The following is a 23,914-nucleotide window of genomic DNA, read 5'->3' as shown; positions in this document are numbered from 1 at the left end:
AGAGAGAGAGAGAGAATCCAGAGCAGGCCCCACACTGTCAGTGCAGAGCCCAATGCAGAGCTCAATCTCACCCCGAGCCTAAACCAAGAGTCAAACACTTAACCGAATGAGCCACCCAGGCGCCCCATCGACACTTCCTTTTCACGCTACTGTATGAAGACTGAATAGTGCTTTTGCAACATGTGTTTTTAAAAGGTCAGGTTTATTGAGGTATAGTTTACATACAGTAAAATTCACCTTTTGGAGTGCAGTTTTGACAAATACATAGTGATGCAACCACCAGAGTTGAGATACACAGTGTTTTCTTTTTCTTTTTCTTTTTTTAAGTTTTATTTATTTATTTAGAGAGAGAGCATGTGCAAGTGGGAGAGGGGCAGAATCCCAAGCAGGCTCTGCACTGTCAATGTGGAGCCCAATGAAGGACTCGAACTCACGAACCCGTGAGATCATGACCTGAGCCAAAGTCAGACACTTAACCGACTGACACACCCAGTGCCCCAATATACAGCATTTTCATCAGCTCAGAAGGTTCCTGGTACCCCTTTCTGGTCAATCCCTACCCCGTGAACCCAAACCCTGGTAACAGTTGATCTGATTTCTTTCCTCGAAGTTCACCTTTTCCAGAATGTGGCCTTTTGTGTCTGGCTTCTTTCACTTAGCATGATGTTTTTGAAATTACCTAGGTTGTTGTACCACGGGCATTTGAAAAAACGATTACAGAAAATTCCAAACATATAAAAATAGTATAATAGATCTCTATGTGCCTGACACCAAATGTAAACATTTATCAACTCACGGACTGCTCCATAATTTCCTCTATAAGCATTTTGATGTACCTGTAAAAATTAAAGACTTTTTGTGTGTATCTTAACGATAATACTATAATTCCACTTAAGGTAAAATTGTTTGGCAAGACTATTTTAAAGCAGATCGTGAGTACTTCCTACCTCAGTGCATTCGGAGGCACAGAATATCTGAGGCTCCTGGATTCTTAGCCCACAACAGCAGCAGTCGCCTGTCATCCACTGAAGGATCTCAAGGGGGCGGGGCCGTCTCGCGGTTGTAGCGAGACGCATGCGCGGAGAGGAGCACCGGCTCGGCTGCCGTAGTTCGCCTTTCCACGTGGGCGCCTCGTCGTCATGGCGGCCGTCCGGAAGCCAGTGCTGCTCGGGCTTCGAGACACTGCAGTGCGTGGCCGCCCCACGGGGTCGGGCGCCTGGACCGCTAGCAAGCTGGGCGGCCTTCCGGTGAGGTGGGGCCCCGGAGCTGGGGTCGGCGGGTGCTGGTGAAGTCCCTGGGCAGAGCCCGGGTCTGAGCGCCTTACCTGTCCTCAGGACGCCTTGCCCTCCGTAGCAGCGCCGAGGCCAGTGTGTGAACGTTGCAGGCAGCCTCTTGCCCTGGTCGTACAGGTATACTGCCCCTTGGAAGGCTCCCCGTTTCATCGGCTACTGTACGTATTCGCTTGTCCCCGCCCCAGGTGCAGCATGGGCGGAGCGCGCAGGTAGGCGGGGAAGTTCAGCAGGGTGGGTGGGAGCTGGGGTCCGCACCAGCCACACGGGATAGCGACAACCGCTGGCTGGTGCTCTGCGTTGCACCCTCACTGCCATTTATTTTTACCCTGAAGCTGGAAGGTGTTCCGCTCCCAGTGCCTGCAGACTCGAGAAAAAGAGGCGCAGGACGCACAGGTAAACCGGTTGTGACCAGCGTATTATGATTTGCTGTAATTTGAGGGTATTTTCCAGAATGTCGTTTAAGACAAACTTTAAGCAGTGGCCTTTGAAGTATGTTGGAGTGGTTTTTGCACTTTTCTGAACCATGAAATGCTATCTTAAGATTTTTGTTGTTTCTTTTAATATACACTGAAGGCCTTGAGGCACATAATTCCCTGATGTTTCTGTTTGGAAAAAAGTATGGATGTGTACGCGGTTATATGTAACACGTATTGTGTGTGTTTTATAGTACATATGCTTAGTGTCATGTGTGTACATGTGTATAAAAAACATTTAATAAGAAATCTGAATTTATTGAAATCAAAAAGTAGGGCAAGTTGGTAGCTGCAGAACAAAAATTCAGCTTCCCTTTGCCTGGATGTCACCTTATATATACACTGAGTTCTTAACATGTGCCAGGCATGGTACCAGCAATATCAGGAATGAAAAGATGAAGATCTGGTGTCTGCCTGTATTTGTCAGGGTTCAGTTGCAGGTAATAAAAAAGCACTGAACTGTTAAAGTTGAAAGAACTAGGTTTTTACTAACATTGGATAGGCTGGAGGGGGCGACTCCAGGAATGACCTTCAGAACCACATCTGAGAATGGGCTTGTTCAGGAGCTGCTAGACCACCTTCTGCATCCACAGTCAGAAAGCTGAGATGTGGTCTGGTGAACTGGAAGCTGCCCTTGTCAGATCTTTTGCCTCCAGATCCTTGCTTTATATCTATCTACAGACTTTTGCTTCATGGCCTCTCTCTCCACTTCATTCTGTTTCAAGTTTGTGTCTCCCTAGTGGACCTGATTAAGGGAGCCCTGATTATATCTGGAACTCTAACCGCTAAGGAGTCTGGGAAATGTAGTTCTTTCCTGCCAACTTCTGCAGTACATGAAGCACAACTGAAAGAGTGTGGAATAGGTGGTTGAAAAAACCACCATACTACATCTGTCACACTGCCCCTGAAAAGGGAAGACAATTTTTTGTCACCTCCAACATGCTTTGGGTGAATGGGGTCCAGAAAGTTGAATCAGAGTGTGCAAGAGAGGAAGATACTGGTGCGAAGGCTCCCTCAGGAAGGTGAAGGGATTTGTAGCTCAAGCCAAGGGAATAGGTGAGATCACCCAAGTGATCTTGATTCACTGGACTTGATTCACTGGATATTTTTCCAGAAACAGGAAAACGGCCTTGCAGCTGAGGATTGGTGTGAAGGTGCAGATGACTGGGGAAGTGACAGTGAGGAGGTGCCACCACCACAGCGTACCTTGGATTTTGGAAATGATCCCCACAGCGCCAAAGACACAGACTGTACTGCTCAGCTCCGAGATCTCCACCTGCAGGATACTGTCCTGGGCGCTGCTCCTCCTGTTTCTCCCGGGGAAGAGATGGCCCTGCCTTCCCTGGCGCCCCAGTTCCTGCCCTACTACATGTGTGTTGTAGATGAGGATGACTACAGGGACTTTGTCAGTCTAGACCACGCTCATTGCCTTCTGAGGGATTATCAACAGAAAGAAGGAATGGATATGGAACAGTTGCTTTCCCAAAGGTGAGAATGTGTGCTGCTGAGGGTGACAGGTGACTTGACCGGGAAGCTGCCACAGTAGGTGCCCTTTGGTTTTATTCTGGTAGTTGGGGAAACTTTTTCAGGCAGAAGGTGTGTGTAGCACCTTTCTGCTTCACTCCTCTTGATGAGAAAGGAAGACCGACGGAGGATCTTACCAGCCAACCCTGAGTTAGCTTGAAAACACTTTGCTCTGTTCATAAGTACCCTCAAGAAAAGGAACAAAGAAGTTAGGGTTGCCAGCTTCACCAGAAGAGCATGTGTTTACTGTCTCTTTTTTTTTTTTCTGTTTTTAAATGTATAGCTCAGACAGGTAACTTAGAAAAATGCCATTTGTTTTTTAACTCTTGGCTGTGGCTCAGGAACTGGCCTAGGACTTCAGAGACCCTGCCAGAGCCTCGGCTCATCAGTAAAATGAGAGTCGTGTTGGTATCTCTGTTGTCTGTCTCACCAGAGGGTTTTAGGAGTCACATGAGAGAGGAGATCTTGAAAGGCTTTATAAACCAAAGCCCCCTAAAGAAAGAAGCATGGTCATTTTTGCTATTATAATAGGATATTTGGAAAGATAACCTGTGTTTGTTTGTTCATTTGTTTATTTGTTTTTTACCAGAGCTGTTTCCTTTGTAAGCTTTTCGGAATAATGTTGGAGTGTTTGCAGACCCGTTGGTGTCTGAAAATAATCTATAATGGACAAAGAAATGGAGAGAGTCAATGGGCATAGGACTTTTAAAATTGCAGATAATCATCCCAGAGTTGAAAATGACTAGGGAGCAGAGCTTGGGAAAAATAACTAGGAAGCAGAGCAGGGGATTATGTTAGATATTATAAGGTATTAAATTTATTATTTTTTAAGTTGTGTGCATTAACTTGTTTACTCTTCTAAATATTGTAATTATCTGGATATAGACACTCAAAAGCATTTTCTGCTTTTCTTAGTCTTCCTGGTGATGGTGATGAAAAATATGAGAAGACCACAATTAAAAGTGGAGATAAGATATTTTACAAATTCATGAAAAGAATTGCTGCTTGTCAGGAGCAGATTTTGAGGTAAAGGCTCATTTTCTTTTATTGTTTTTCTTGATTATAAGAGTAATACATGTTAGTTTGGAAAATACTGGGAAATATCATGAGAAAACCAGAATCTGTAATATTCCCCAAACCAAGAGGCTAAGATTTTTTCATTTATTCTATTTTATTTTATTTTTTTTTAAGTTTATTTTGAGAAATAGCGCAAGCCGGGGAGGGTTAGAGAGAAGTAGAGACATAATCCCAAGCAGTCTCTGCAACATCATTGCAGAGCCCAATGCTGGGCTTGAACTCACAAACTGTGAGGATCACGACCTGAGCCGAGATCAAGAGTTAGATGCTTAACCAACTGCACCACCCAGATGCCCCAAGAGACTAAGATTTTAATATATTATGTTCACTTATTTTTTTATGCATTTTGATGCATGCATGTAGGTAGGAATTATGTGTTTTAATTTTATTTATTTTTTAAAAATGTATTTATTTATTTTGAGAGATAGAGTAAGTGTGCGTGTGCACAGGGAGGGGCAGAGAGACAGTGAGAAAAAGAGGGAGAGAGAGAGAATCCCAAGCAGGCTGTGTACTGTCAGTGCAGAACTTGACGTGGGAACTTGATCTCATGAACCATGAGATCATGACCTGAGTGGAAATCAAGAGTCAGATACTTAGCTGACTGAGCCACCCAGGTAGCCTGGAATTGTATGTTTTTAAAACATATTCGGGGGGGGCGTCTGGGTGGCTCAGTCGGTTAAGCGTCCGACTTCAGTTCAGGTCACGATCTCGCAGTCCGTGAGTTCGAGCCCCGCATCGGGCTCTGGGCTGACAGCCCAGAGCCTGGAGCCTGCTTCGGATTCTGTGTCTCCCTCTCTCTCTGGCCCTCCCCTGCTCACACTCTGTCTCGCTCTCTCTCTTAAAAAAAAAATAAACATTAAAAAAAAATTAAAAAAAATAAAAAAATAAAAAAATAAAACATATTCAGGGGGCACCTGGCTGCCTCAGTCAGAAGAGCATGTGACTCTTGATCTCGGGGTTATAGGCTCAAGCCCCATGTTGGGTATAGAGATTACTTAAAAATTAAATAAGCGCAGGGGTGCTTGGATGCTTTAGTCAGATAAGTGTACAGCTCTTTTTTTTTTTTTTTTTTTTTTTTTTTTTTTTTTTTTTTTAATGTTTTACTTTTGAGAGTGAGAGTGAGAGCACGAGCAGAGGAGAGACAGAGGAGTTGGGGGGGGAGGCAATAGAAGATCTGAAGCGGGCTCTGTGCTGACAACAACAAGCCTGATGTGGGGCTTGAACTCACAAACTGTGAGATCATGACCTGAGCTGATTTTGGATGCTCAACCAACTGAGCTACCCAGGCACCCGCAGCATCCAACTCTTGATCTTGGCTCAAGTCATGCTCTCACTCCTGGTTTGTGAATTCAAGCCTGCTTGGAATTCTCTCTCCCTCTCCTGCCTCTATGTCACTCGCCCACTCGTTCTCTCTCTCTGTCTCTGTCTCTCTCTCTCTCTCTCTCTCTCTCTCCCTCCCTCAAAATAAATAAACTTTTAAAAAGCACACATAATTTGGATCATACAGTATAATTTTTTTTTTTTAAGTACACAGAATCTAGGAATATCCTTTTAGTACATTGAGAACTTTGATTTTTTGTTTTTTTGAAGATTTTATTTTTAAGTAATCTCTGTATCCAATATAGGGCTTGAACTCACAACCCCAAGATCAAGAGTTGCATGTTCCGCAAACTGAGCCAGCCAGGTGCCCCACAGAGCTTTGATTGTTTTTTTTTAATAGACTTTATAGTAGTGTAGTCACTTGTCTGTTTTCCTGATTTATGGACATTTAATGTTGTTTCCAGACTTTTGCTCTTATACATTATACTAGTGAATAGGTTTGCACCTAATGTCATTTTGCACATATGCAGGTATATCTGGGGTTACGTTCCCTGAAGTGGGATAGTTAAGCGAAAGGCTGTACAGAGTTGTAATTTTGATTAATAGTACCAGAGTGACCCTCCTAGGACTTCAGTTCCTACTGGCAACCTGTAAGTGCCTGTTTTCCCATAGCCTCACCCATAGTGTGAGCTTCATGCTTTTGTACTTCTGCCAATTCAAGTGAAAACATCGGGGTATAATTCATTTTGCTTGTTTCTTATTATGAGCATCTTTCTCTGTTTTTGAATCATTCCTATCCATATCTTTTGTCCATTTTTCCATAAGTTCTTGGTCCATTTGATTTTTAGGAACTCTTTATGTATTAGGGAGATTACGCCTTTATTATGATTAATTTTCTTGGTTTGTTTGATTTTGACATTGCCTCCGGATATATCTTTGGATGTCTAATTGTTCCCATCTAATTTGTTTCAATTTTGCACAGGTTTGTTTTTTTTTTTTTTAATGTTTGTGTATGTTTGAGAGAGAGAGAGAGAGCGCGCGTGTGCACATGTGCACAAGAGGGGCAGAGAGAGGAGACAGAGAATCCCAAGTAGGCTTGACGCTGTAGCTCAGAGCCCGAGAGGGGCTCAAACCTGCTCAAACCCATGAACCGTGAAATCATGACCTGAGCTGAAACCAAGAGTCAGACACTTAACTGACTGAGCCACCCAGGCGCCCCTCACTTTTGCACAGTTTTAGTGCTGTTACACACCCCCTTCAAAAATCTTAGAATGTCATTTCCCGAAAGTCTAGTTCTAGAAGTGAAATTCAGGATCAAAGGTTTGAAATGTAAATGTTCTTGATATGTATTGTGTGATTATAGTTTTTACTACTTAGCACAAAGTCAGACTTTGCTCTTAATTCTTGCATCCTCATTTTATTGATGAAAATCCAATTTATCTTCTTTTTCTTAATTAGGTATGACAGCTAGATATCTCATAGCATATGTGCCCTCATGAAAACGTGCCCAAATTATACCTTCAACAGAATTTTCAGATCAAACAAATATTTTTGATGGTATGACACCTCAACAGTGGCAGTGACTCCCAGCTTGGAGACCAGCCCCTGGGAGGGATCTCTTACCAGTGAGACTCACGGCCCACAGTGATCCCTCCTACTTGAAGGGCTGAGTTACTGTGTGCTGAGGTGGAGGAGGACCGTAATCACTGTCCTCGGTGCTGGTCACGGAGGCGACAACACTATACGCTATGATGTGTGCCCAACAGAGCTGTGAACAAGTATGCAGGAAACACAGAGGAGAGATGAGAGGCTTCTGCCTTGGAAAGGCATTGTGCAAGAGGGACAGACTTGAGCCCTAAACCCTGCTGGAGGGATTATAGGTCCAGTATGCTATGAGTCACAGCCCAGATGCATAGCACTGGGGCAGTGGCAATTCAGTGAGCTGGACACGACGGTGTCAATTGAGAGAAGCTTGACTTAAAGACCGTCCGTTCCCTTTTGCTCCTATAGTCCCATACCTTGACATCCTCAGGGCACACACCCCTGTTGTGTTTCTTGCCAGACTGGGTGCTCCTCATGCTTGGTACCTAGCACTGCCACGGATTAGATGCTCAGATTGTATATTTTCACTCCGTGTCTTACTAAAGAATTTGTACTTTATCCTGTAGCCAGTAGTTGCCAGCAGAGTGATGATCACTCTGAGATGAGAGAAGAATCCAGGTGAGAGGTGGTAAAAGAGTTTGGATCAAAACAGAGGATATGGGAAGGAGGAGATAAATTTGAGAGATATTTCTATAGTGACAGGTCTTAGTGACCTCTGGGTGTGAGAGGAAAAAATTGGAAGGCAACAAAAGTGGTTTTGAGGTTCCCGATTGTGAAGTTGGATGAATGTTGATGCCATTCTGGAGAAGGGGGTTTGGGAGGCTCGTATCTGGAGTCCAAGGGTCTTGATTTTTCTTGGAGTACAGAATGTGTCCTTGTCAGTATGATTTATATCTTGATAATCTTTGGCTTGCCTTTCATTTTTTATTTAATTTTTTTTTTAACATTTATTTGTTTTTGAGAGATAGAGACAGAGCATGAGTGAGGGAGGAACAGAGAGAGAGGGAGACACGGAATCCTAAGCAGGCTCCAGGCTCTGAACTGTCAGCACAGAGCCCAGTGCGGGGCTCAAACCACAAACCGTGACATCATGACCTGAGCCGAAGTTGGATGCTTAACCAACTGAACCACCCAGGTGCTTCAGTCTTTCACTTACTAATAGGGTCTTTTGAAGAGAAGTTTTAAATTTTGATCAAGTCCAACTTAACAGTTTTATTGTTTTGGTGGTTCATATTTTTATTTCCTAAGAAGATTCTGCCTAACCAAAGGTAACAAGATTTGTTATGTTTGATTTCCTGTGTTTTCTTTTTTTTTTTAAGTTCTTTTTTTTTTTTTTTTTAATGTTTATTCTTGAGAGAGAGAGAGACAGCACGTGAGCAGGGGAGAAGCAGAGCAGGAGACACAGAATCCAAAGTAGGCTCCAGACTCTGAGCTGTCAGCACAGAGCCCGATGTGGGGTTTGAACTCACAAACTGTGAGATTATGACCTGAGCCAAAATCGGATGCTTAACCGACTGAGCCACCCAGGCACACACCCCCCCCCCTTTTTTTCTTAAGTTTATTTATTCATTTTGAGAGAGACAGAGACAACACAAGTGGGGGAGGGGCAGAAAGAGAGGGGGAGAGAGAGAATCTCAAGCAGACTCCGCACTGCCAACCCAGAGCCCAATGTGGGGCTCGAACCCATGAAGCTGTGAGATTATGACCTGAACCAAAACCAAGAGTTGGATGCTCAGCCAGCTGAGCCACCCAGGTGCCCATTTCCTGTGTGTGTTTTTTTTTAATTTTTTTTTTTTTTAACATTTATTCATTTTTGAGAGTGAGAGAGACAGAGCATGAGCGGGGGAGGGACAGAGAGAGAGGGAGACACAGAATCGGAAGCAAGCTCCAGGCTCCGCTGAGCTGTCAGCACAGGGCCCAACGCGGGGCTTGAACTCATGGACTGCGAGATCATGACCTGAGCTGAAGTCGGCCGCTTAACCGACTGAGCCACCCAGGCGCCCCTCCTGTGTTTTTTTTATAGTTGTTTTCAGTTTTAGTTCTTACTTTTAGGTTTGTGATCCATTTTGAGTTAATTTTTATATATAATGTATGAGGGTCAAGGTTCTTTTTTATATACAGTTGTTGCAACACCAGTTTCTATTATGGATCACTTTTGTCTTCTTAGGGAGAGAGGAATGTTAAAATGTAACTATATGGGGGGCCTAGGAGGCTCAGTCAATTAAATATCTTACTTTGGCTCAAAGTTCCTGGGTTCGAGTGCCATGTCAGGCTCTGTGCTGACAACTCAGAGCCTGGAACCTACTTCGGATTGTGTGTGTGTGTGTGTGTGTGTGTGTGTGTGTGTGTGTGTGTGTCTCTGTTCTTCTCCCGCTCATGCGCTGTTTCTCAAAAATAAATATTTAAAAACATTTAAAAATATATAAATAAACTTAGAAAACAAACCAGTTCACCTGTTTCTCTCACTCCTGATCCCTTGTCTCTGGAAACCACCAGTTTCTTCTCTGTATGAGTTTGGTTTGTTTTTTTGTTGTTTTTTAGGGCCTGCATATAAGCGATATCATTCAGTATTTCATTCTCTGACTTATTTCATTTAGCATTATGTCCTCGAGACCGATCCATGTTGCTGCAAATGGCAAGATTTCATTCTCCTTTATGGCTGAGTATTCTTTTGTGGGTTGTATGTGTATATACACACATACATATGTGTGTGTGTGTGTGTGTGTGTGTGTGTGTATGTGTGTGTGTGTGTGTATATATATATATATATATATCCATTTATCTGTCAATGGACACTTCGGTTACTTACATGTCTTGGGTATTATAAGTAATGCTGGAGTGAACATGAGGGTAAATATCTTTTTGAGTTAGTGTTTTTTGTCTCCTTCAAATAAATACCCAGAAACGGGATGGCTGGATCATATGGTAGTTCTGTTTTTAATTCTTTGGCAAACTCCACACTGTTTTCCACAGTGTATGCACCAGTTTACATTCCCACCAACGGTGCAGGAGGGTTCCCTTTTCTCGACATCCCTGGCCAACTCTTGTTATTTCTGGTCTTTTGGATAATTGCCATTCTGACAGTGTGAGGTGGTACCTAAAGTATGCTTCTTAAACAGCTTATGTATGGGTCTTGCCTTTATTTTATCCAGACTGTTTGCCTTTTACAGAGTCTTAAGTCCATTTAATGTAATCATTGGTAGTAGGTTAATTTTATCATTCTGGTATTGGCTTTTTCCTCTTTTATTTTATTTTATTTTATTTTATTTTATTTTATTTTATTAAGTTTATTTATTTTTGACAGAGTGCGAGCATGAGCTGGGGAGAGGCAGAGAGAGGGATGGAGACACAGAATTGGAAGCAGGCTCCAGGCTCCAAGCTGTCAGCACAGAGCCTGACGCGGGGCTCGAACTCACAAACTGTGAGATCATGACCTGAGCCGAAGTCGGACGCTTAACCGACTGAGCCACCCAGATGCCCCTTTTTCCTCTTTATTTTTTGTCCCTCTTTCCCCTTTTGTTTAACCTTCTCTTCAGTGAATTGAGTATTTTTAGTTTATGATTTTATGCCCTTTCTGTTGCCATGAAAAGTGTTTGCTATAGTGATTATAATGTGCATTTCTGACTTACTGCAGTCTACCTTCACCCAGTAGTTTGCTATTTTATGAACCATATCACAGATTCCCATTTAGCTTTCCCTGCCCTTTGTGATCTTGTTTTCGTGTATTCACTTCTATATATGCTTTATATCCCGTAATACATTTTTATTTTTGCTTGAAATAATCGATAGTTTATGTGGATAGTTTATAACATATATATGTTATATAATGTACATAGATTATATATTATATAATAAAATTAAAAATAACAATTGGGCTGGCTTAGTCATTGGAGCATGTGACTCTTGATCTCAGGGTTGTGAGTTCGAGCCCCACGTTGGGTGTAAAGATTACTTGGAAAAAAAATCTTTAATATTAAAATTAATGATCAGAAAGTCTTTTATGTTTATCTTCCCATTTACCCTTTTGGTGCTCTACATTCCTTCCTGCTGGGCTTCCATCTGGTATTACCCCTATGCCTGAAGGACTTTTAATTTTTTTTTTTTAAGTTCATGTTTGTTGGAAACAGCCACTCAGGTTTTGTCTAAGAATGTATTTATTAATATTTCTTTTAATAGACATTTTTATTGGATGTATTTTAGTTGTTTTCCATTCAACACTGGAAAGATTTTGTTCCACTGTCTTGTTGCCTTTAGCATTTCTATTAGAAATTAGCTGTAATTCTTTTTTTATTTATTTTTTATTTTTTTAACATGTATTCATTTTTAAGAGACAGAGAGAGACAGAGCATGAGCAGGGAAGGGGCAGAGAGAGAGAGGGAGACACAGAATCCGAAGCAGGCTCCAGGCTCTGAGCTGTCAGCACAGAGCCCGACGCAGGGCTCGAACTCAGACTTCGAGATCATGACCTAAGCCGAAGTCGGACGCTCAACCAACCGAGCCACCCAGGAGCCCCAGAAATTAGCTGTAATTCTTAATTGTTGTTCTTCTTTTTGTTGTATTTATATAATTAAAACTATTATGTACTTCAGTGACTATGTGTTTTAATTTATCTTGCTTGGGATTTACTGAGCTTTTTGGATTTTTGTGTTGATGTCTTTTCATGAATTTTGGAAAAAATTTTGGCCGTTATCTCTGCAAATATTTCTTCTTTCCTATTTGCTTTTTCTAAGGACTCCAGTTACTTGTATGTTTAGACAATTTAAAATTGTTCCATTGTTTTTAAAGGCCCTGTTTCATTTTTATTTATTTATTTTTTTTACTTTTTGTTTCATTTTGGATGTTTCTGTTTTCCTCACATTCACAGATTTTTTTTGTTGTTTCCTGCCTGCTGTAAACTTTTATTGAATGAAGTTCTTTATTCTGATACAGCATTTTTCACTTCTAGTATTGCTCTTTCAGTCTCTTTAGTTTTTATTTCTGTGCTAATTTCCTTATCTGTTTATGCGTGTCTGCCTTTTCTACTAGATTCTTTTACATGTTTATGATTGATATTTTATTATTTGTTTTATCCCACTCCTCATATTGATATTTTAAAGTCTTTTTCGGACAGTTCCATCATCTCATCTGTGGGTATTCTTTTTTTTAATGTTTATTTATTTTAGAGAGAGACAGCATGAGTGGGGGGAGGGGAGAAAGGGCAGAGGGAGCAGGAGACACACAACCCAAAGCAGGCTCCAGGCTCTGAACTGTCAGCACAGAGCCTGATGCGGGGCTCGAACTCACAAACTGTGAGATCATGACCTGAACCAAAGTCGGACGCTTAACCGACTAACCCACCCAGGCGCCCCTGTGGGTATTCTTGTATTGACTTTCTTTATGGGTTAAATTTTTCTGCTGCTTTACAAATTTAGTATCTTTTCTTTTTATGGTTTAGCGGGCATTGTATGTTGAAGAAGATCAGATACTGAAGTAAATATCTGCTCCTTAGCAGGGCGTGCCCCTTCTTCTGTAAGGCTGGTGGTGGAGGTCTAAATCCCTTTAATCTGCCTTGGAGTGGAGTCTGGACTGTGTTGCAATTTTAGTTAGATTCAGTTCCACATTGGTTTTAGTGCCTTTGCCTAGACTTTGAATCAAGCATTGATAAGACTTCAGGTAACTCGCTGTGCTTTACAGACTTGCTACTGTTTTGGGGCCTTTGGATTTTCTTTGCTGTCTGGTTTTGCTCCTGGTACTCTTCAAGAAGGAAACAAAGTTTGCAGAGTATGGCCTTCAATACTGGAATGTGACTTGTATGTGGTCCTCATTCAGGGTTCTTTGTTCCCTTGCCCTAGGTACTCTTGGAGTGGCGAACCACTTTTTTTGACCTGCCCTACATCAGAAATCACTGAGCCCCCAGCCTGCAGCTACTGTGGAGTCCGAAGGATATTTGAGTTTCAGCTTATGCCAGCACTGGTCAGCATGCTCAGAAGCACTAATTTAGGTAATAGCCCTTTATTAATTTGAGCTTGTGGGTTTATTGCACTAACTTGGAATTATTTTATTTTAATGTGTATTTATTTTGAGAGAGAGACAGTGCGCAAGTGGGGGAGGGACAGATAAAGAGGGAGAGAGAGATCCCAAGCAGACTCCATGCTTTCAGCACACAGCCCAATGTGGGGCTTGATCTCACAAACTGTGAGATCATGATCTGAGCCAACCGAAATCAAGAGTCAGAGGCCAAGCCATATTCTATCCTTAAAATGATTTTCATAGTGGGGCCATCTGGCTGGCTAAGTTGGTAGAGCATTGGACTCTTGATCTTGGGGTTGTGAGTTTAAGCCCCACATTGGGTATAGAGTTTACAATAAAAAAAAATTATTTTCATAGCATTGTATTATTATTTTTTTAAGTTTATTTATTTATCTTGAGAGAGAGATTGAGCGCGCGCACAGGAGGGACAGAAAGAGAGAGAGAGAATTCTAAGCAGGCTCTATGCTGTCAGTGGAGGGCCCTATGTGGGGCTTGAATTCATGAAACCTGAGATCATGACCTGAACCAAAACCAAGAGTCAGACACTTAACTGACTGACCCACCCAGTCACCCCTCCTTTTTTTTTTTTTTAAACGTTTGTTTATTTATTTTGAGATAGGGAGAGCTACATGCGTGCAAAGGAAGCGCAGAGGGAGAAGGAGAATCTTAAGCAGGCTCCATGCCCAGCGAGGACCCCAATGCAGGGCTCAGCCCCATGATGATGAGATCATGACCTGAACTGAAATCAAGAGTCCAATGCTTAACTGACTGAGCCACCCAGGCACCCCTTTTTGTAATATTTGTGATCATAGGAGTAAAGCAGTCATTTTTTAATCAGTAAGTAGTTACCTGTTAACTGGAGGGTTTTTGTAAATGCTTTTTATCAGACTGATAAAGTTCTTGTCTATTCCAATTTTATGCATTCTTTTTAATAACCGTGTATAAGCGTTATCTATGTCATGTTAACAAATTGCTACTTAATAGGTCTGTACCAGTTTATGTTGCTGTCAGCCATGTAAGAGAGTGTTTCTGTCTTGGCATCTTTGGCAGCATCTGGTATAAAATGATGAAAAAGTTTTGGTAATGTTGTTAAAAATGCCATTGTGTGACCTAGCAATTCCACTCCTAGGTATATACCTAAGATAATTGAAAACCTATGTCTACACAAAACCTGTATGTGAATGCTCATATAAGCATTATTCATATAATAGCCGAAAAGTAGAAATAACTCAGATGTCCCATTAACTAATTAATACATAGACAAAATATACCTTCATAGAATATTATTCTATCAGAAGAAGAAATGAAGTACTACATTATACATGGCTACACATGATTATACCTTGAAAACATCATGCTAAGTGAAAAGAAGCCTGTCACAAAAGGCTACAAATTGTATGATTCTGTTCATATGAAATGCCCAAAATAGGTAAACCCATTGAAACAGAAAGTAGATTCATGGTTTCCAGGGGCTGGGTGAGGGGCGCCAAGAAAGAATGAGGAGTGATTGCTAATGGGTATGGGCATGGGTGTCCTTTTGGAGAGATGAAAATGTTCTGGAAGTAGGTTGTGAACATGTTTCTATAACTCTGTGAAGAAACTAAAAAACACTGAATTGTACACTTTAAAATGGTAAATTTTACGGCATGTGAATTATATTTCTATGAAGAAAAACACCATTTGAGCAGCTGTACAAGCTCATAATACCTTTGGTGATGGGGCACCCTGGGTGGCTCAGTCTGTTAAGCGTCCGACTTTGGCTCAGGTCATGATCTCGAAGTATGAGAGTTAGAGCTCCGTGTTGAGCACTGTGCTGACAGCTTGGAGCCTGGAGTCTGCTTCAGATTCCATGTCTCCCTCTCTCTGCCCCTCCCCCACTCACACTCTGTGTCTCTCTCAAAAATGAATAAACATTGGGGTGCTTGAGTGGCTCAATCAGTTAAGCAAGCGTCCAGCTTCAGCTCAGGTCATGATCTCACCGGTCGGGAGTTCGAGCCCAGTGTCGGACTCTGTGGTGACAGCTCAGGGCCTGGAGCCTGCCTAAGATTCTGTGTGTCCCTCTCTCTCTCTCTGCCCCACCCCCGCTTGTGCTGTCTCTCAGAAAAATGAGGAAATGTTAAAAAAATTTTTTTTTTGATAAATAACATTAAAAAAATTTAAAAATAGCTTTGGAGATTCTTGTAAAGACAATGGAAAAAACAATTATTGCAAAGCAATAATAATAACAATTAGGTTTAATGGAAGTAATTAAGCCAACTTAAATAAATGAGTATTCGTTGTTTAGGAAAAAATGTATTAGTTCTCCATATATTTTGGATATTAACCCTTTATCAAATATATGATTTGCACATATTTTTTCCTATTCTGTAGGTTGTCTTCATTTTGTTGATGTTTCTCTTTTGCTTGTATTAATTTATTTTTTAAACTGTAAGTATAATACTCACTTCAGAAATCCAGTTACCTGGAGATAATTGCTGGCGATACATATTTTTTCTCTTCTTGTTTCTGTACACATTAAGAGATTAAAACAAAATTGTTCTCATACTTCTGTTCCTTCTTCGCAGAATTTCCCAGTGTCATTGAATATATTACCCAGTGCAAGTTCCATTTTACCTAGCGATTTCCGAAGTTATTGTACATTTCAACTGTTTCTTTCTTTTTCTTTACTATAAATAATCATTTAATTAATGCCCTTTCTGTAAAGGCATTTCTGTAATTTTAAGTATTTCTTCAGTATTGAATCTTAGAAGTCACATCTTTTTATCAAAGGATATGAACTTGGAGTGCCTGGGAGGCTCAGTCCATTGAGCGTCTGACTCTTGATTTTTTTTTTTTTTTAACTTTTTTTTTTTTTTTTTAATTTATTTATTTTTGAGACAGAGACAGAGCATGAACGGGGGAGGGTCAGAGAGAGGGAGACACAGAATCTGAAACAGGCTCCAGGCTCTGAGCTGTCAGCACAGAGCCCGACGCGGGGCTCGAACTCACGGACTGCGAGATCATGACCTGAGCCGAAGTCGGCCGCTTAACCGACTGAGCCACCCAGGCGCCCCTCTGACTCTTGATTTTGTCACGTTATGATCTCACAGTTTGTGAGATCGAGCTCCACGTAGGGCTCTGTGGTGACAGTGCGGAACCTGCTAATTCTCTCCGTCTCTCTCTGCCTCTCTCCTGCTTGCATACATGCATGCATGCACTCATTCTCTCTCAAAAGAAATAAACTTAAAAAAAATTTTTTTAAATAAAGGGTATGAACTTTTTAAGGGAGCCTAGCTGGCTTGTCAGTAGAGCATGGAGCTGTTGATCTCAGGGTTGTGAATTTGAGGCCCACATTGGGGGTAGAGTTTACTTCAAAAAAAAAAAAAAAAAAAGATATGAACTTTTAAAAAACTCATTTGACACAAGAAAAGAAATTATGTATATTTGTTGTAGTCTTTTGTCTGCTAAATAGGCAGTGTGCTTTGAACACATATAGTACACAAATACTGAAGATAGATTTTTATGTTGCTGACAATTAATACTGTTATGAAACACCAGTGTCTTCCCTATTTATTGAATGAAATTTCACAATGTTCACAATGTCTAAAGTTGCATAATCCTGAAAGGCTTCTAACAAACCACTACGCCCCACTCTCACCCCCTCTGCCATCTAGTTGCACTCAAGGGAGACACTGGCAGCACTCCGGGCTGTTCTTCTAGAATTTATTTTTGTACTTCTAAATAAAAGGTACTACTTTTTACATTTACCTCTTTTAGACATCATCAATTGAATTTCTGAATTGGCATGGGGGATCTGGGATCTCTTACAGCCCCCTCCCATTCTTCCTCACCCTATTGCTTTCTCCCATACTCCTGGTCAATGTTTGTAATTTTGTAGTTAGTCTGTTTGTAGTTAGCAAAGCAGTGTATTGTGATCACATGTTCTTGGACTTAATAATACCTGTTTCAGTCTTAAAAACATTGTTTTTAATGTTTATTTATTTTTGAGAGAGAGACAGAGTAAACAGGGGAGGGCAGAGAGACAGGGAGACAAAGAATTCGAAGCAGGCTCCAGTCTCCAAGGTGCCAGCACAGAGCCCAACGTGGGTCCTGAATTCATGAACCACAAGATCATCACGTGAGCCGAAGTTGGAGGCTTAACGGACTAAGCCAGCCAGACGCCCCAATACCTGTTTCATTCTTATGGCCAGTTCTTCTCACACCCTCCTGGAGGTTCTCAGTATTATTTTCCTCACAAGTCCAACTCCAGACAACCCGGCTCCATGTTTATTTCCCTGAAGACCTGTCCCATGTGCCTTGTTCTCCTGAGCTAGTCTGAACTCTAGGCCTTCCGCATCTCTAGTGTTGCTGTCATTCTGGGTCACCTTCTGCCTTTATTTTGGTATCGCTTTGCCCCTCTTCCAAGTGGGTCCCCTGTTTTCCTGGAACTCTGATCTGCCTCTTTCTCGGTTTATCCTTTCAGTTTTGATACAGCATTTTCTCCAGTAGTTTCCTGAAGAGGGATTGTGGGAAATAGGTATTTAAAGTACCCCATCGGTCTTAAGATACATTTATCCTATCTTTATGCACATAATAAAGTCAGGTATGGAATTCTAAGCCATTAGTAATTTTTTTCAGAATTTTAAAGATTTAATTACCTTTCTTTTATTTTATTTTTAAGTACTCTCTACACCCAATATGAGGTGCCATGATATTACCTCATTCTTTTAGCAGCCTGCTTATGGAAAACAGTCCCATGCTGGCCTTTAGTCCTCTTATTTCAGGTCACTTTTTTTTTTTTTTTTAAGTTTATTCATTTATTTTGAGACAGAGGAGAGAGAGAGCAGGCCCAAGTGTGTGTGGGGGGGGTGGGTGGGAGGGATTGGGGAGAGAGAGAGAGAAAGAATGAATGAATCCCAAGCACTTACGGTGCAGAGCCCGATGCATGGCTTGAACTCACGAACCATGAGATTACGACCTGAGCTGAGGTTGGACACTTAACTGACTGAGCCACCCAGGTGCCCCCAGGTCACTTTTAGAATCCTTACTTTATCCTTGTTATTCTGAAATTGTGTATATTGTGCTGAGTAGCTGGTAGGTGTTTTCAGTTCAGAAACTCATGTCCTTCAATTTCCTTGAAGATATTCTATTTTTCTTGTTGTGCCTTTACAGGAGCTTCTGTTAGTGAAATGTTTGTTTTCCTATTTAGATTCTGTTCTCTTTTGTTGTCTGATTTTTATTTTGCTTCCCAAGAGTTTTCTTCAACTTTGTACTTTATTCATCTTTTTAGTTGCGGTAAAAAATATATAACATAAAATTTAGTATCTTAACCATTCTAAATGTGCAATTTAGTAAAGTTAAGTTTATTCACGATATTGTGCAACCAATCTCCAGAGCTTTTTCCTCCTGCAAAACTGGAACTGTAACCGTTAACAACTCCCCAATTCTGCCTCTCCCCAACCTCTGGCAACCACCATTCTGTTTCTATGAATTTGACTACTTTAGATACGTCATATAAGTGGAATCATAGTATTTGTCCTCTGACATTGCCTTATTGTACTTAGCATAATGCCCTTGAGGTTCATCCATGGTGTACCATGTGTCAGAAGTCCTTTCTTTTTAAAGGCAAACAATATTTTGTCATGTGGATATTCCACATGTGGTTCATCAGTTCGTTTGTTGAACACTTGGGTTGCTTCTACTTGGCTATTGTGAATATTGCTGCTATGAACATGGGTGTACAGATATCTTTTCAAGATCCTGCTTTCACTTCTTTTGGATATATATACCAGATGCAGAATTGCTGGATCATATGGTAATTCTATTTTTAATTCTTTGAGGAACCACTATAATATTTTCCATAGTGGCTTCACCATGTTATATTGCCAATCAGCAGTGCACAAGAATTCCATTTTCTCCACATCCTCACCAACACTTGTTTTCTGGGGTTTTTTTGGGGGGAGGGGTGTTGTTTGTTTTTATAGTATCCATCCAAATGGATGTGACGTATTTATTGGGATTACATTTGCATTTCCCCTAATGAATTTTTTAAAATGTTTATTTATTTATTTTGAGAGAGAGTGCATGCATGAAGGGGAGTGGCAGAGAGAGGGAGAGAGAGAATAACAAGAAGGAAGAAGGCTCCACATTGTCAGCGCAGAGCCAGATGTGGGGCTCGATCCCATGAACTGTGGGATCATGACCTGAACTGAGATCAAGAGTCAGATGCTTGGGGGCGCCTGGGTGGCTCAGTCAGTAAAGAGTCCCACTTCAGCTCAGGTCTTGGGCTCTGTGCTGACAGCTCAGAGCCTGGAGCCTGCTTCAGATTCTGTGTCTCCCTCTCCTTCCCCCACTCTTCCCCCGCTCACACTCTGTCTCCCTCTCTCTCTCAAGAATAAATAAACATAAAAAAAAAAAGAGAGAGACGCTTAACTGACTGAGCCACCCAGATGCCCTGCATATCCCCTAATGGTTAATGGTGTTGAGCATCCTTTCATATAAATGGCTTGTTAGCCATTGACATATCATTTTGGGAGAAATGTCTACTCAAGTCTTAATCTTCATTTTGTAGTCAGATTATTTGACTTTGTATTGTTGAGTTGTAGGAGTCCTTTTTTTTTTTTTTTTTTTAATGTTTTTAACGCTTATTTATTTTTGAGACAGAGAGAGACAGAGCATGAACGGGGGAGGGTCAGAGAGAGGGAGACACAGAATCCGAAGCAGCTCCAGGCTCTGAGCCGTCAGCCCAGAGCCCGACGCGGGGCTCGAACTCACAGACCGCGAGATCGTGACCTGAGTTGAAGTCGGACGCTTAACCGACTGAGCCACCCAGGCGCCCCTAGGAGTCCTTTTTATATTCTGGGTATTAACCCTTTATCTGGTATGATTTGCAAATATTTTCTTTCATTTTGTAGGTTGCCTTTTCACTGTTGTGTCCTTTGATGCACATAAGTTTTTGATATAGTCCAGTGTGTCTGTTTTTACTTCTGTTGCCTGTGCTTTTGGTTTCATAATCGGGAAATCTTTGCCATGTACTTCCTTTTTAAAAAGAAAGCACACAGTGAATTGTGCCAATCTTAAGCCTACAGTTTGACGACTTTTTGCATAAATACACTCTTGTCATCACCTCCCAGATTAACATAGGGAGTGTTTGCAGTGCCCCAGAAAGCCCCTTGGGCCTCCTTCCTGGGCAGTATACCCCTCCCTGTCTAAGGTGTCACTCTCCTCCATTCCTATATGGATTTGGCCTATTCTGGAACTTTGCACATATGGTGTATGGCTGTTGGGCCTGACTGCTTCTGTTTTATCTTTACGTCTTTGTTAGCTTTATCTTCTAACCCTTCTCTTGAATTTAGTTTGGCCATCCTATCTTTATTTTTGAGAAGATCTTTTTTGTTTTCTGAAACTTTTCCATACCACCTTTTTTTTTTTTTTTTTTTTTGCTTTATGAGTTCTCCTTTTATATCTTTAAGAAGTGGTCTGTTTTTAAAGTTTTTACTTGTTGACTATTTCCTGCCATTTTTTTTTTTTTAAGATTTTACTTTTATTTTTTTTTATTTTTTTTTTTTTTTAACGTTTTATTTATTTTTGAGACAGAGAGAGACAGAGCATGAACGGGGAAGGGGCAGAGAGAGAGGGAGACACAGAATCGGAAGCAGGCTCCAGGCTCTGAGCCATCAGCCCAGAGCCTGACGCGGGGCTTGAACTCACGGACCGCGAGATCGTGACCTGAGCTGAAGTCGGACGCTTAACCGACTGAGCCACCCAGGTGCCCCTTTAAGATTTTACTTTTAAATAATCTCTGCATCCAACGTGGGACTCAAACCTACAACCCCAAGATCAAGAGTCACACGCTCTACTGACTGAGCCAACCAGGCACCCCTCCTGCAGTTTTTCTGACCCCTGAATGTTATGTTGAAGGTTTTCTGTAAATGTGTGGTGAACCTTGGAAATCACCATTACTAACACTAATCAACATCATTCTAGTCCTCATCCTTGACATAAATGTAGGTAGAAAGTTTAGATAGTTGGATGGCTAGAAAAAATTTAAAGATAGGAAAGTTCAGTACATACTAATTAAAAATACTGGAATAAATGTATGCAAATTTAACATAAGAAAAAGTAAGTGTATGTGAGGCAGTTGGGTTCTTTCACTGTAGGCAATGGGTTCTTTCACCTAGTTTCTAAAAGATCCTTCTGAAGTTAAGAGAATTACATTCATTCCATCTGTCAGTTTTAGATAGTATGTGTTTGGCTCTTTACTATAACAAGGACATTTGTGCCCTGCTCCACCCCCAAGTATATTAGTAATTTTTTAAAGATTTTTAAATTTCCTTTTTTTTTAATTAAATTTAATTTTTTTTTGAGAGAGAGCGAGCATGAGCAAAGGAGAGGCAGAAACAGGAGGGGACAGAGGATCTGAAGCAGGTTCTTCACTGACATCAGGGAGCCCAACGTGGAGCTCGAACTCACAGACTATGAGATCACGACCTGAGCTAAAGTCAGACACTCAATTGACTGAGCCACCCAGGCACCCCTAGATTTTTTTATTTCTTTAATCTCTGCACCTAGCGTGGGGCCTTTGCGTTGACCAGTTGCATTGGTCACCTTTCTCCTCTCCTGTGTTCACATCCTTTTTCTTTCCCTTTGCATTCATTGAGATTCTCTCAAGCCTTTCCTTTCTACCTGTAATTACGTTTCACCTCTTTTCTGTTCCTTGTGGCTTCTGATGTTTTTCATTAGATACGTAATGGGGCTGTTTTGACCCCCATATCTGTTTCCTTTTTCTCCTACCCCTCCGTTGCCCTTCTACTGTGGCAGGTCTCTGGGCTCAGGCCTCCTGTACATAACTCTGCTATTTGGTATTCTGTTGCCTCTGATTCCCTGCTCCTCCTTCTTTCCTACCCTGGTGGCTACTGGTTCTCAGACTCTAACCTTCTCATGCCTTCTGCAGACTGCATGTTGCACATTCTGGTTGGAAATTATCTCACATTCACCAGGTCATTTCTTCTTAGTCAGCTTTATTTTGGCCTTGTTAGTTCAGTCTTTGATGCTTTTCTTTCCATCATCCCTGCCTGCATTTTCCTTTCAAAGTGTTTTTCTTTTGCTCCTCCAAACCAATTGCCCAACTCCTCTTGACTCCTGTTTTCCTGTTCTGCCATCAATGGGAGTTCTTTTCAGTTGTATTTTCTTGATGTTATTCTTCATGGCATTGTCCATTGATAAAGTTTTGTAAACTCTTTGGAATTTTTTTTTTTTTTTGGCCTGAATCCTTTCTTTGAGGTAGTGTGTTCTATTAATATAATATATTCTTATTTGTTTGTTTGTTTGTTTATCTTAAATGTTTTTTTGTTTGTGTGTGTGTTTGTTTGTTTGTTTGTTTTTAGTAATCTCTACATCCAACATGCACAAACTCATAAACCTGAGATCAAGAGTCACACAACTGAGGGGAGCCTGGGTGGCTCAGTTGGTTAAGCATCTGGCTCTTGATCTTGGCTCCAGTCACGATCTCAAGATATGAGTTTGAACCCCAGGTTGGGCTCTGTGCTGATGGTGTGGAGCCTGTTTGGAATTCCCTCTCCCTCTCTCTCTGCCCCTCCCCTACTCATGAGCTCTCTTTCTCTCAAAATAAATAAACTAAAAAAATTTTTTTTTTAAAAAAGAAAAAGAGGGGCACCTGGGTGGCTCAGTCAGCTAAGCGTCCAACTTTGGCTCAAGTAATGATCTTGCAGTTCATGGGTTCTAGCCCCACATCAGGCTCTCTGCTGAAGGCTCAGAGCCTGCTTTGGATCCTCTGTCTCCCTATCTGCCCCTCCCCTGCTCACACTCTGTCTCTTTCTCAAAAATAAAATAAAAACATTAAAAAAAATTTTTTTAAGAAAAATAAACTCACACAACTGAGCCAGCCAGACGCCACATGACATATTTTTAAATGGTCAGTGTCCGATATCCTAGACAGTTGTACTAAAGACTTTAAAGTATATTTTCCTAATAAATCTGCTTTTTGTCATCAGCAGTCACTTGCTTTGTGAAAGAGGATGAGTGTGTTGTGAATGAAAGCTAGTGAGCGCTGCTTTTGCTTTTCCTAATTATTTTTTCGGCTTATTGGGTAAAATCACTCCTGTAGCAACACCACGTGTGCTGATATTGCATCATCTTTCTCCTTCAGTTATCTTCTAGTTACTTAACCTCTTTGTTTTATGGTGATCACTTAAGACGTGTCAGGCTCTGTTCTAAGTATCTTACGTGTATTAGTTTATATAATCCTCCTCAAAACAATCTTCTCATGATAAATACAGTCATTATTATGGAGAGGTGAAATCACTTGCTCAGTGGTAGAGCTGGGATTTGAACCCACGTAGTCTTGCTCCAGAGTCTGGCCTCCGTCTACTAATCAAACCTTCAAATATTGAGTGTATCTCCTGACACTGTCTCTTTGCTGGAATATGTTATATTTTTCAGGTCTTTCTGTGGAATTTGGAACAATTCTAATTTATACATGTGAGAAGAGTTGCTGGCCTGAAAATTGTCAGACTCCCATGGAAGAACTTTGTATTATACAAGAAGACCCAGATGAACCATTATTTAAGTAGAGAATTTCCTTTTCTTTACATAAATTAAAACAAATTTTAATGTCCA

General features: G+C 41.2%; 1 protein-coding gene across 2 annotated transcripts; it reads left to right on the top strand.

Annotated features, from left to right (window-relative positions):
- The first annotated feature begins 902 nt into the window (after positions 1-902).
- On the top strand, positions 903-23,914 carry PDCD2L (programmed cell death 2 like). Of its 2 annotated transcripts, XM_042917901.1 has the most exons (8): positions 903-1,247; positions 1,335-1,501; positions 1,625-1,685; positions 2,880-3,253; positions 4,205-4,315; positions 13,120-13,268; positions 16,951-17,024; positions 23,738-23,821. In XM_042917901.1, exons 1-7 carry the CDS (start codon positions 1,140-1,142, stop codon positions 17,019-17,021), a joined length of 1,041 nt encoding a protein of 346 aa, XP_042773835.1. In that variant the 5' UTR covers positions 903-1,139; the 3' UTR covers positions 17,022-17,024; positions 23,738-23,821. The 2 variants fall into 2 exon arrangements, with proteins under 2 accessions (XP_042773835.1, XP_042773834.1); XM_042917900.1 differs by lacking the exon at positions 16,951-17,024 and having other exon boundaries at positions 906-1,247; positions 23,738-23,914.

The sequence above is a fragment of the Panthera leo genome, chromosome E2 (genome assembly GCF_018350215.1).
Source record: "Panthera leo isolate Ple1 chromosome E2, P.leo_Ple1_pat1.1, whole genome shotgun sequence".
Taxonomy (NCBI): domain Eukaryota; kingdom Metazoa; phylum Chordata; class Mammalia; order Carnivora; family Felidae; genus Panthera; species Panthera leo.
Note: the sequence above shows the minus strand (reverse complement) of the source record. Positions and strands in the feature narration are given on the sequence as shown.

Coding starts and splice junctions, on each gene's coding strand:
- PDCD2L (XM_042917900.1), top strand. CDS start 1,140: ATGGCGGCCGTCCGGAAGCCAGTGCTGCTCGGGCTTCGAGACACTGCA. Junction 4,316..13,119: donor TGTCAGGAGCAGATTTTGAG/GTAAAGGCTCAT, acceptor CCCTTGCCCTAG/GTACTCTTGGAGTGGCGAAC. Junction 13,269..23,737: donor GCTCAGAAGCACTAATTTAG/GTAATAGCCCTT, acceptor TATATTTTTCAG/GTCTTTCTGTGGAATTTGGA.